The sequence below is a fragment of the Melospiza melodia genome, chromosome 8 (genome assembly GCF_035770615.1).
Source record: "Melospiza melodia melodia isolate bMelMel2 chromosome 8, bMelMel2.pri, whole genome shotgun sequence".
NCBI classification, from domain to species: Eukaryota; Metazoa; Chordata; class Aves; order Passeriformes; family Passerellidae; genus Melospiza; species Melospiza melodia.
This window is the reverse complement of record NC_086201.1, coordinates 21676846-21690464: the sequence shown is the minus strand read 5'-3', so window position 1 is coordinate 21690464 and position 13619 is coordinate 21676846. Positions and strand designations below refer to the sequence as shown.

Below are 13619 nucleotides of genomic sequence, written 5' to 3'. Positions count from 1 at the left end.
GACAAAATTCCAAGTCTTGGATGACTTGCCCTCTTTGTGGCACGGGAAGCTGTTTCCTCTCTGTTTATTACTCCATAAGGAAGCTTGTTGGGGGAGGAAGCTGTTTTCTTACATGGTTGGCTTCACCTGCCTTGTAAGGCAAAATTTCAAAGCAGCCACAACCCAAACACTCTCTGCCCCCCCAACTCCACCTTGCCAAAGCAGCTCCTCCTCCCTCCAGAAATGCCAAAAATTTTATTGTGAGGCTTTGTTATTAATGAATTTCCCAAAGTGTTCACCTCATACCTTCTGGATTTTGCCATGGTAGCTGAATTAATAAAAAACCCAGAACAAAGGTACCAAAAATGAGTTGGGTAAGAGTCTGGTATTATGTCATGATTTATGATTTATCACTTTTAAAATGTAGATGAAAGAAAGATAACCTGTAACCCAAGTATGTAATTGTCCTTTGGTAAAGAGGATTTTGCTGGTATTTAAATGGATGTGTCCTTTGCTCGTAGTGGTGCTACAAAGGTGTTTGAGAGACTTACATTTTCTAGGGAGGAAAGACATGGGCATGACAACAATGTTAAGTTTATTTTATGAAAACTGCTTAACTGAAATCAGTTAATATTTCCAATTAACATAGTCATTTGGTAGCCTTAAAGCAAAAGTTCTTGAAGCAGGAAAGCACAGTGGAGAGCGAAAGAGTTTTTGGAATCTTAAATGTAAAGTCTTCATTTCAGTTTAAGTTTAGTTTTTTGTAATCATGAAGATTTTTTTTAATAGAACAACTAGTAACACTGGATTTTTGTGTGTGAGAAGCAATTAGGACAAAAGCCATCGAATAAAAGATTAGTCAGGAAAAACCTAAATGTGTATTTTGCATATGGAAAACATCAAAACAACATGCTCTAGAAGAACCAAGATGAAACACTGCACAATACAAAAATGAAACAACTGCATAAATACTTCATAGACAAGAATGAAATTATAGTGTAACTATGGAGAATTTAAGCCTGGAAGTATAAATTGGCATGAGTATATATGCAAGTCAAACTTTAATCATTAAAGACAAACTTCTAAATGGGATCAGTGAAACTGAGTTCTGGGAACTCCCATAATGTGTAAGTCAGCTATTTTTTAGAGTCTGTGATTATCACATGATCTTGTGGGTGCCTTGCTCCTAGCAAGGAACCAGAACCAGAGGACTTCTGCAACCTCTTGAATCAGTGCAGTGTTAGTATTTTTTACTCAGAAGGTGGACCCGGGAGGTTCATCATAATTTAAGATATTCAATTAAGCATTAAAATCAGATAATTATACATGAAACAGAACGTGTTGAAATGAGCTGGAAGGGGATGCAGGTAACAAGAGAGAATATAATTAGTGTTGTAAATAAAAACACTGAATCAATTGTATTCTATAAAATTTCATTTTGGTAATACTCAGATTTGATTTTGTTTTGTTTGATTAACTTCCTTAAGAGTGCCTTTGGCTAATTTTTAGTAAAGCAAAAATCAAGTGAAATAATTGGGAGAGAGAGGATTTTTTTTCTTGTTGAATTCTGATTTGCTGGTGAGTTTGCAAATAGGATTAGTTACTAAGAAATTTACATTGTGGTTCTCAAAGTATTTAGGATAAGTAAATTATGTGTTTCCTGTTTATTTCTAATGCAAATTGTTGTCTAGGCACTGAGCCTGCTGCAGCATCTGTGCTTTTTCACTTTGCAGCTCAGCTACCTAATTGCTGGATAAATGTTACATTGAAGACAATTGTCCCTTTGAAAAATGTTACAGTAGGCTTGTGTTTTACAGTCATGTGGCCCACCTTCTCCCTGCAGACATTGCTTGTGTGCTGAAGGGAGATAAGGTGGTTACAGGGCTTACCTGTAAATGGTGTGAGCTCCTCATCTGTTACAATGCCCTGGTGCATTTGCAGTGACTGCTCAGTAGAAATTAATTTCTGTCTAACTTATCTTCTGGCTTTGGTGACATGGTCATATGTATACTCATGTGGGTAAAATACTTGACAAATACAGATGCTTCATCTGGAAATTAGCATTAGTTTTGTCTATCCTGTACTTTGACTCAAAGTTTGTATAATACTTCTCACAGAACTGACTATGCTGGTTTTCTCCTAGTGAATACTTTAAAGCTTGTTCAGTTATTAACTGGGGGTAGGGATGAAGTTAACCAGCTGTAATTTGGGCTCTACTTCAAGATACAACTTTGTTCCCTCCTTGATCATAAGGAGGGATGCTGTGGTTGTGTTTGTGACTGTTTAGCTGTGATTTTGGCCTCAGAGTTTCTCAGTTAATGAGGATGTCAGCCTTTAAGCCTGAGCATGGGTAGATGAGCAAGTTCAGAGGGTTAAGCATATTAAAGCAAGGGCACAGGACATGTATTAAGCTGATGCAACTGGGAATTAGTGGAGAGTTTACCTGGATCCCATCTTAAAGATGGGATAATTCTTAGCCTGAGGACAAAGTTGTGAAGCTAGTATAGTAATTACCATGCTAATTTTAGAATTAAACTTTGCTGAAGCTTACTCAGCTACTCTGAATACTAGGCTAAGTGTAATATTAGACTTTGACAGACTTCCAGGCCATTTCAGGTAAGAGTTTAGAAACTGCATGTGTTAATATAGGAAAAAATACCCAGCTATTCTGATTTCAAGACTGTCTTGGAGGTACATTAGTAGTGGGGAAAAAATGCAGAAATATGAGTTCTGTTACTCAAATTAATTACTCTTTAATCAACTTTGTCTTCAGCCTTCTAGGTGTAGACAACCATTGATATTTTCATAACTTTAGTATGTGATAAAAGCTCTGCTAGGAGTTGGTTCTTGTATAAACCCAGTTTTGTCTAACTGGTTAGAGTACTGAAAATATGCAACTGGAAACTCAAAGTACAGTTTAAAATCATATTTACTGACAAAGGGTCAGTTACCTTAGTGGTTTTAATGTTGGCATGGATCTGTTCAGAGAATACTTAATTACTGTGACTTAAATGGTGTATTTCCGATTTTAATGAAACTTTTGCTACATGTACTGGTATATTTTAAATGGTAAACTGAAATTAGTTTCATGGCTTTGTGTGAATATTAAGAAAGATCTCCTTGTAGCTGGAGGTAATTCCAACTACAATTCATAATTCCCAATTTATGAACTCATGTATGGTGAATAATGAGTGGTTTGCACCATGCCAGTACTTAAGTCTTTGGTTGCTAAATTGCCATTACAAGAAGCTTAAAATACATTACTCATACTATTCATTTTAGGCAGCTGATGTCATTCCCACAGGAATTCTGTTTGGTTGCCTGTTGGGAAGGAGTTCATCCATACAATTGTTCATAGGAAGAGAATAGGGTAACATGCTTCTTTATTAAGATCTGATTAATTCCATGAAAAAAATAATGCTTAATCTGGTATTACCTGTCTTAGAGAGTTCACTCATGACTTGAGTTGCTGAGCATTATAATTTCATTGATAAGGATAGACTATGAGTTAGCCCTTGGCAGAAAGTAGAAAATTATTTTGTAGGAGAAGTTTTGGATCTCAGAGAAGCCTTTATTATGGAAAAAGAGTAAGATGTTGAGCAATTTGCTGTGTTAGTGCTCAGCATCAAGTTAACTTTTCCAAGGTTATGCTTCAGGATGGTGAATGTTCCAGAAGTCAGTGTCTTGGTTTGTGTTCATCAATGAGCTTCCTGTGTTGGCAAAAAGCCAAATTTTCTCTGCTATGCAAGCACAGAAATAATATTTAAATTTTACACAAGCTCTTACTTTCCTCTGGTACTTACACTGATTTGCTCACAGTAAGTAAACTTGGTCCTTTTTGATTCTTTATTTGGTATTGTCAGCCAAATTTCAATTTACTTTAGAAAAGTATACTCCATTAGTGAAAGCATGAGAAATGTGGATATGCCTGTAGAAATCCTGACAATTTCTATATATTTTCAATAAATTTGTAAAGAGTCAGTTGTGATACTGAATTCTTGTTCAAATTTAGCTTTACTAGAATTTTAAAGCTATATATGAATTTCAAAATATGAAGAGTAACTTGTTGAATTATCCAAAAACTATGTGATGTGGAGGATAACTTCAACATCTGAATCTTGTAGTGAGAATTGAATTATGTTTCAAAATAATGTTACTGTTTTTGCAAAACTTATGTATCCACAAATAGCTACTATACTATCTAATACTTCTGTGGCAAGAAGTGCTTTAGATAAAGAAAGTGTCAAGTGATGGTGGAGCATTCTGGTTTTTCTCTCCCCTAAAGGTCACTTTGTCCTGCAGAAAGTTATTACTCATTTTTCTTTTTGACTATACAGACAATAGTATACATTTTATGTTCATTGATGTGAAGTGAATTGGGTTTTTGAAATTTTGATTTGGCAGACAAATACTAGCACTGACTGTTAAAGCTTCCCCACTTTGCTGCTTCACCTCACTAGCCTTACGCCTTTGTATAAAAGTCTGTCTTACAGTTTTTACTTCTATAAGCAATAAATACTTTATTTTTCCTATTAGATCATTAATTCTGCTCTTATTGCACTGTGTGGTATTTGTTTTACGAAGTTAGTGGGTTAACTCCAAAGTGATGCTGAAATACAAGTCTAGGAAATTGATTTTTACTTCCTTCTTCACTCGCTTTTGTTTCAACAGTCCTTAATTAACAGCCTGGATAGTATTCCTTGCCTCAAACTTCAAGAAATGTGTGGAGGAGTGAGTGTTAAATGAATACACAGTAGCCATTAAATGGAGTGAATTTTTATTTAGCTTCTGAGGTTTATTTGTAATCCTGAGGTCTGTCTAAATGCAAAACTCCTGCACAGTCTGTGGATGCACAATGGCTGAACCTTTAGTTTCTCACTAGCTAAATAATGGCATAAAATTCATGTTAACCTGCACCATTTGTTATTTTAGCAGTGATAAATGAGTTTGAGAGAATTTAATTTTTTGACCACTGACCTTTTCAGTTTTGCAGTTTATGCCAACAGCAAACTTCAGAACAAACAAAGTCTCCAGTTTTAGCTGAACATGGCCATTAGTCAGCATATCTAGGAAGAAAGGTCTGCTTAAGATACTGTAAAATGTATTATTATTTCTATCCATGTTAGGTATTTGTCATAACTTCAGCTATTTCAGTTTCATAGTTAAGCTGCTTCTGATGTTGGCTGTTAACCACTAAAATGATACTTTACTAGTGATTACTTTTTTTAATTAAGCCCATGTATTAGCTATAAAGCCACTTGAGTGCATTGTAAATAAAACGCTGTAATAATGAAGTGCTTTAATTGCACTCCCTAAAGTATGCATAGTTCTCAGTAAATTTTTTATTTAAATTCTTAACGTGCTCCTTTTTTCTGAAAAGCAGTTTGAATTGCTGTAAAGATGTAGATCCAGCCTTTAAAGTCATTTGAGCAAATTCCATGGCTGTTCTCTAGTTAGTGAGTTTTCACAGCATTTGCAGCAAGCTAATTGCTTCTGCTAATAAATAATCTAAAATCGATGCTGACAGCAGTTAATTGGCACAGGGACTTTATTCTGTAAAGCACTTGGCTAACGACCTTCCTTAAATTAATAGCATTAAGTGCTATGAGGAAATAAATCTAAGGAATTGCCTGTCATTTGCTTGTCATGTCTAATAACTTCCAATAATGATGGCTGATAGATTTTTGCACATTCCATTATTGAAGTTGGTGCTTGTAATTATTCTCCTCATTATATGTAAACAATTAGCAATATTTGGTGTTTCCTTGCAATAAAGCTGTTAAGTACAAGTAGTCCATTAGAGTTTGGAAACTATTTTTGAAAGCAAAATTTATTTTCCATTGAATACAACAAATCCTCAGGTGTCTGGAAATGCTACTGGTTCATGAATGGCCTTTGCCTTTTGGTAACGCTGATTAGATGCTTCTAAATGGGAGGCTACGGTGGGGGGAAATACTTTGAAAAATTATCTATTGATATGTGGAACCTTTCTGTTTCCAGCTTGAGGAAGTAATGGAAAAGGAAACCTACAAGAATGCTAAACTAATTCTTGAAAGGTTTGATCCAGAATCAAGTGCAAAGGTGAGTCTTGTTATTGATACTGATGTAATATGAAAGGTACTATGGAGCTGAGCATTCAGATAATGTTATTTTATCATTAATTGTCAGGACACTGAACTACCATCTGCTGGAACATCTGCAACCCCAAGACCTGGACAAGGTAATAGCCCTGTAAAACTGGTGCTCTTTAGCATAGATACTCATCTTTCACAGCAATTTCTAGTCTAGAAGTCTGTCTATGATAAAATTTGTAGATCAATTGACCTCTATTTAGGGTTAATAGACTGTTCATTAGGCTATGCCCATTACTGTTCTGTATTTTTCAGGCAAGGGATCTATTACTAAAGCCTGATGTTCTAGACAGCAGGATATTTAATGCTGCTTGATGTTAAAGCTGAGAGAAAATGAACTTCTTGTGGCAAACTTGCAACTTTTCTAGAATACTAAGGTGTGTTCAACTCCTGTGTAAGGTTCATTGACTTAGTTTTTCAATTGTGTTTCTATTTATGGCTAGTTAGACCTTTCCTAATGCAGTGCTTAAGCTACATCTATTTGGTGCCCAGAGAGGAATAAGAAGCTGGTGCGTAGTTCAACTACTTTGTAGCTGCAAAGAGTGGACAGTTCTTTGCTGGTTTACATTGTTCCATTTAAAGGTGCCATTGAATAAAATAAAATAGAAAAGCTTGAATGTGTTTCAAGGAAGCCTTGTTTCTAGATTGCTCACACAGCTTTCAAAACTCAACAGATCTCACACACAGTAGAATACTTACATTAAAAATGTGTTATTTTTGCAAATATTTATGCAGACAGACAGCTGTTAATTTTTGTTGAGGTTGAGTGTGAAATATGCTGTAGTTAAACTGAAAATGCTCGTATGAACACAGTATAAAGGCTGCCTGGTACTCTAATACTGAGGATTGTACTCACACTTTAAGGCCAATCTTTGTCACTAATTTGCTGTTATAACCTGAAAGGGCTGATGCTCAAAATAAACTGCAGAATGTGATATGCATAGTTTTTCATGAAATACAGATTGGTTTAGTATTAGAATTGTCAACTTTGTGTTTAACTCTTCTGAGTTACCAAAATTCTATTTTTCCCATTTTTCACTCGAAGTACTTGTTTTGCTCAGTGCAGAGCACCTGGATTTACTAACAAAGGTGTTTATAAGCTGCATCATCAAATCCTCTGTTTTGTTCTTCTTGCTTAGCTTCAAATTGCCATGAAAATACTTCAAAACTATCCTTGCTTGTTGACATTGACCGTGAAGAGTTGCAGCGCAGTACCTCAGTAGTGAAGCTTTAATCTCTTCTGTTGTCTTAGACACAACAGCTTTTTTTCAAGTTTGCTCCTTACCTGTCTTTCCCATACTCCATTTCTGCAGCATTCATGGTTTTGTTCAGGCTGAAGGGACATTCTGACACCCTGCTTTTTCTCTGCCTTGATACAGCTCGTGGGTGGTTGCCAAGAATTCTCTGCTATACCTGTAATGTGTAGGCAGTCTGGTTTTAGCTCTTTTTAAACTTTGTAGAATTAATCCTTTCTTGAGCTATGTTAGAAGTCACTCCAGTAGTCCAGTAGAAGGGTGACAGATCTCTTAGCAGAATGCAAGTAACATTGACCAGGGGATGAAACTGCCTGGAAATGTGTTTCTATATAGAAATAAATTAAACAGTGATAAGTCTTTAGTCACTCTGGCTTTATGAAGAGAGAGCAGCACCAGTTTTGAAACTCTGTAGGAAGTACATGACTGATCTCTTCCCCTCTACCTAGGCTGTGTAAGGAGCAGTGGTGAGAAGTGAGTTGGTCAGTGTCTGTTAATTAGTCTTGTGCATGTTTGGGTTTCCAAAGTGTAGTGCCCCTGCTTTTGATCCAGTCAGACAACAGCAGATCAGCTGGATCCAGCCTGTGCTGTGTTGTGTTGGTGGTGCCTTGACTGTTAATAGAAGGGCTGGGAGGGAGAGATTCTGGGAGAATTAGAGTTGTTTTTGAGAGCCAGTCACTGTAGGCTGTGGTCTGTGTTAATAGGTGTGGTATGAACAGATATGTGAAAAGCAGTTGTGGCTGAGGAGTTTGCCCACACTATCTGTGCTTAGAACTTTTTATTTAGAGCTAGCTGTAAATTGGTCTCATGAGCTTGGTGGAAGGAATCTTTTAGTACAGTTTCACTTGCAAAGAATGCTCTCTGAGACTGTCATGGTGTGAACCAGTAACCACTAAGTGGGGACACAAGTGAGAAAATGTACAGTTCTCTTTCAAAAAGATTCAACTTTTTGGGGTGCATGGACATTCTTGCTTGATCCTGAATAAAAGTGTAGTTTAACTTTGAAAGGGTTTTGGAAAATAAATTTTGTAAATTGTCATGGCTTATGGTAGGATTTTATGATCTTAAAGGTCTTTTCCAACCTAAGTGATTCTATGAGTCAATGTAAATTTGTTCATATGCAGCACAATTTTATTTTAATTTGTCTGATCTGTTCTCTAACACATTAAATTTGGAATTGGTGCAACTTTTTGTCCCCATTTAAGTAGTTAGTCAGACTATTGTGGTTTGGAGGTGCGTTATAGTTCAAGAGGGACAAGCTGTGCTTGCCTTTGGCTTGTGAAATTATGGGGACTTAATTTCCAAATAAAGTTTACTTACCAAATAATTCTTCCTATATGCAGTAATTATTTCAATTTTTAGCTATCAAAAAACCTACTAGCTTGTGGCTGTTCACACTAAACATCTGCCAAAAATGAATATTAGCTTCTGTTCTGTGCAGTATATAACTTACTGTAACTAGATGACACCTTTATGTGGTTGTAGTATAATTTGGTGTATGTAGTATGTGGTAGAATTAGAGTGGTTTGGAATAATAAAATACCTGTTAATAAGTTAACATTAAAGCTTCCCTGATCTTCTCTTTGCTTGCTTTGGGTACAAGCTAGCCAAGCAACAGAGCTCATTTTCTTGCTCTGTAATGGAGTCTTTTTGAAAAGATGATAAATGGTAACTGATACACAATCAAGTTGGACAATGTTGTGTATGAGGCAGCTGATGAAAGGTTAGTTTGTTTGTATGGCTTTTACTTACTGGTTGAAATGAGTAAGCTTGCACATCATACTAATTGGTCCAAAGGTTTAATCAGTATTGCATAATAGTTGATTCTTAGAAAAACAACTGGCAGCAGCCCAATTTTCCTGTGTGTTTAGCACTTCTTGCAGTTTTTGTGATTTTGACATGCACTGCTGAAATAGGTAATGGTATTTTAACAGATTATTTAGGTTGATCTTGTGTTTGGTATGAAAACATCACAAAATCCAGAAGGAAAGGAATTTGAAAATTTAAATGCAATTGTATCTGTTCAGTAATGTATTTTGAGGAGTACAGTCAATGTATATATATACTTTAGTACTTTGGCCATAGAGAAAAATAGGGTAAATATATATTTTCAGTGAAATATTCATCAGCAGTATCTTGTTGTTGGTACCTGCTCTTTTCATTTTAATATGACTGTTTGCAGGGGTGTATTGTAAATGAGATCACTCTGTGACCTGAATTAAAAATAATGCATTAAAAGATGGTTGCAGGCTGTGGGATGGATATAGGCATGAGGAGGAAGGAAGAAAATGCTTGGTTGGTCTTCAGTACTAAAGCCAACAAGTTATGTGAACTGTATATTGACCTGCAGTGTGATGTAGCTCTATGACAATAATATATTATTCTCTACAAAAATCAAGGTGTTTTGAAGGGAGGAAAAAATAAAATAGTTATGCTTGTAAACATGAAACATGTCACTGCCTCACCACTGCAGTAGTGTAATAGTCTTTAAGAGCTCATACTGAATCATGAGTTGAGTAGATACCTCTTAAGTAATGTGTCTGCTTATGTCTGAAGTGTCCAATGCTGGTAACTGCAGAATTTGAACTGTAGTGTGTTTGGAGAATAAAAGTTTTATTTTTAAGATATTCATCTGTCTTCATGCTGTTGACTTTTGGATAGACAAATATCATTACTGAAGAAAATCCTTGGAAAATGTCAAAACTTCATTAAAACTACATCAGTAGTAACTGTAAATTGTGTTAGTGTTGAGGTCACTGTTGGACATGTTTCTTAGCTAAGTTGTGGAACTTGCAATTATGGACATCAAGAACTTTGCAAAAGGCTCATTTTTAATACATTGCATGCTAAGGCAATTTGAGAAGTATATAGATAATATTCAGTTACTTCAGAAGAGTATTAAGGCTGTTATTGTGGAAATGGAGGTGCAGAGCGGGAATTAGGGGAGTTCATGGGTAAAGGGTCTGTATGTGATACTAAAATGATGAGACAGGGCTGGACTCTCCTTGTCCATTTATGGATCCTGGGGATGGTATCAGTAATGTCAGCATCAGAAATTCAGGTTTGTGTGTTGTCACTGAATAACATCTGCAGCCACTCTATGAAGGGCAATACTGGGATGGATGGGCTGTTGGTTGTGCCAAGACGAGCATTTCTCACTTTCTCATAATGCAGGTTCTGGTGACTTCTCTTACTTGGGGAGCAGCAGAGGGTTGGCAAATTCTCTTAAGTATGAATCACAGAATAGAATGAAAGCCAAGTGAACTTCTGAGTGAAGGGGGGGAAAAAGGCATTGTAAATAATCCAATATTTTGTGGAAACTAGCAATGAGTCTTGCATTCTTAACTCTGTAATGAAACTAAAACTACTGAAGCATATCTCTCTAATACTTACTGTAAAGTACTGGTTCAGCATCTTTATAGGAACAAAAATATGGGGAAAGGGTCATTAAAGTAGCAGTATCTTTTTAATTGAAAGTAGTTTAAAGAAGTCTTGCCAAAAATGACCCTTCAAAAGGAACAGGCAAAAGGGGCAAAGCTCTTGCAGGCATCATGGAAATTGCTTAGAAATAATGTATTATGGGCTCAGAATGAATGTGAACATAGCCATGACCTATTGAAACAGACTCAGTACTCTTAAACAATTAATATGCTTAAACCACATGATCTAGAAAGACAGCCTTCAAAATGTGAAAGTAACATCCATATGTAGAGTTTACAGTAATGGTCTTGAACATTTTTCTATGTGAAACAATAATAAAGAGGGTTTTATAATGAAAAAAGAATGGACTAAGATGTCTTTACAGATGTTTAAAATGATCTTGGAATAAGTGGAATTAGGCTTTATATTTATCACTCATTTTTTGTTCATATGTGGACCTGAGAAGACTTGAGAAATTGCATGCCTTTTAGCTTAATTTTTGAAACTAACACATGACTGGAAACTATAACGCACACTTGACTATAAATAATAGGTTTTAATCAGTATTTTGTATTTGGAGATGGGCCATGCCTGTTGGTCAGATGGCATAGAGAGAATGCAGTTATCCTGGTGTAGTAAGACTTGAAAAGTTACTGCTTATGGCTCTCACAAAAAGATCTTGAAGAATGTGAATGGGGAGGTTCATCATAAATGAATTCTTACTTCATATAAAACTTTCAATACAGGAGCAATTTTCAAACCAGAAGACAGCCACTAAGGAAGTGCTGATAGAATTTCTGCAACTACCTCATCATTTAATCTCAGTTGCCAGATTCTGAGCAGCTGAAATAGTGAGGGGGCAAACACACTTGTTAAAATGCAGAACCTTCAGACTCATTGACTGGTGTAATTTTGCTGATGAAGTTGTGTGAAGTAATGCAGCCATGCACATGATGTAGCAGGGGAAAAGTAGTGATTTGTTCTGCTTTGTAGAAAACTTATCTAGATGGATTTTTAGTAAGACTGTAGTTTTTAAACTTGTAGTTTTAAAAGTAGCACCAAAGAATTTTTGTGGTTGTGTATTAACCCTATTTATATGTACAGATAAGTAGTCAAGACCATAACCTATGCATGTAGCAACTTTCATGGCCCTGGATTGGCTGTATTCCCACAGAACTGTTACATTTGGCATAGTGCTTCAGAGATAGCAGCTCTTTCTTAGCTGCTGCCAGCTGACATAGCATGCTCACCTCCTCTACCCACAGCAGGAGCTTAGCATGCTGGAGTTGTACTTTTGGGGACAGGGATCATTCCTTCAGACTCAGCACACCCATCTTCAGTGGCTGATGGCCAGTGGACCTGGAAACTTGCCTGCTAAGCATTTAAACTCTTCCAACATGTCACAAAGTCAGCAGATAAAATCTCTCTAATCTTGAGACTCGTGGAAGTGATTTTAAAGTCCAAATGTAGTGTTAAATTCCATTTGTTGTGGAAGAAGACATGTAAGCTGTTTCAAAGTGGCATAGTGCTATACACTAACTCTGTGGGGTATTACAGCTTTAGGTGTGGGTGTTATTGGGGTTTCCCTGTAGAGACTAACCTGCTACTTGTTAACCATGTAAATAACAGCAGACTTTAAGTAATGGTTACATTTGTTTCATTTGTTGCAATAGCGTGTGAACCTCAGGCTTGCATGACTATTACAGAATTCAAACCATGGTATATTACTCTGGTGATATTTGGCTTCATGTAAGAACAACTGAGGAAAAATATTAAGTTTTTCATGATTGTGATTTAATAGTAGTGGTGTGAGAAGAGGTAAAAGCAGGGTCGTGTTCTGGCAGAGCCCATTCTTGCTTTGTGAGAATCCATGCAGGTGGTTTGATAATGGGGTTACTGAAACAGGTCAGTGAAACTATATCACCAAAATGAAGCATTTCCTTCTGGTTTTAGAATGGTTTCATTTATCCAATCTGTTGTTTTTTTTTTTTTTTTCCATAACTCTGGGCATGTAACCTGAGCATATTAGATACTGAATGAATAGTTTTGGTCCCATAGAAAGCTAAGTACTTGAAAGCATTTTTAAGCCATTGAGTAAAAAGTGTTCAATTCTATACATTGTGGTTTGAATCTAGCTGTTTGTATGTCCAATGTTCTGCCTTAGCAGATACTTTGTGATTCTGTTTTCTAATTTCCTTCTAGAGGAATTTTGCCTGAGGTATTTAACAGTTATGGTTAATTGAAACATAGTATTCTATCTGGTGTTTTCTTCTGTGTGGTATTTACTTCTATGAGCTGAATGCTCAGCTGATGATGTTTAGTTTTAGACCCTCCTGATTTTGTTTGATTCTGTAATTTGCTAATTGGTATAACAATATTAATGCACTTTTACTAATATCTTGCTTATGCTAGATATTAAATTCAGTATATACATATTCTTGTCAGAAATTCGTCAGAGGACTGCAGCTCAGAGAAATGCTTCTACACCCCCACCTGCAACTCCTAAGCAAGGCACTCCCAAGTCCCCTGCTCCAGCATCTCCTACCCTGCAGAGAGAGGGCCCAGCTGTGGGCGGGCTCCCAGAAAGAGCTGCTGCGCCATCCTTGCAATCCAACGTTTTACCACGGCGCCCTGGATCCCCTGCTACTTCAGTGCCTGGAATGGGTAAACACAGCACTTAATGTTATTTACAGTTTATATTGTTTTCTCTGGTTACCAATAAAAGAGGCCATTTTCAGACAGTATGGAAATGGCATTTCATTTGGAAATAGCAGAGCAGTTATCTGATTAAGCAGGAGTTCCATATTCAATTAGCCATAACTCTTTACAGCTGGCA

At 36.4% G+C, this 13619-nt stretch overlaps 1 protein-coding gene across 2 annotated transcripts in view; it reads left to right on the top strand.

The window, feature by feature from the left end:
- Positions 1-13619, top strand: part of LNPK (lunapark, ER junction formation factor) — a 42428-nt gene that overhangs the window by 13304 nt on the left and 15505 nt on the right. For both annotated transcript variants that reach the window (XM_063162181.1, XM_063162180.1), the window contains exons 7-9: positions 5980-6060; positions 6148-6199; positions 13229-13447. In XM_063162181.1, coding sequence (XP_063018251.1) covers positions 5980-6060; positions 6148-6199; positions 13229-13447 — 352 coding nt within the window. The remainder of the gene's footprint in view (positions 1-5979; positions 6061-6147; positions 6200-13228; positions 13448-13619) is intronic.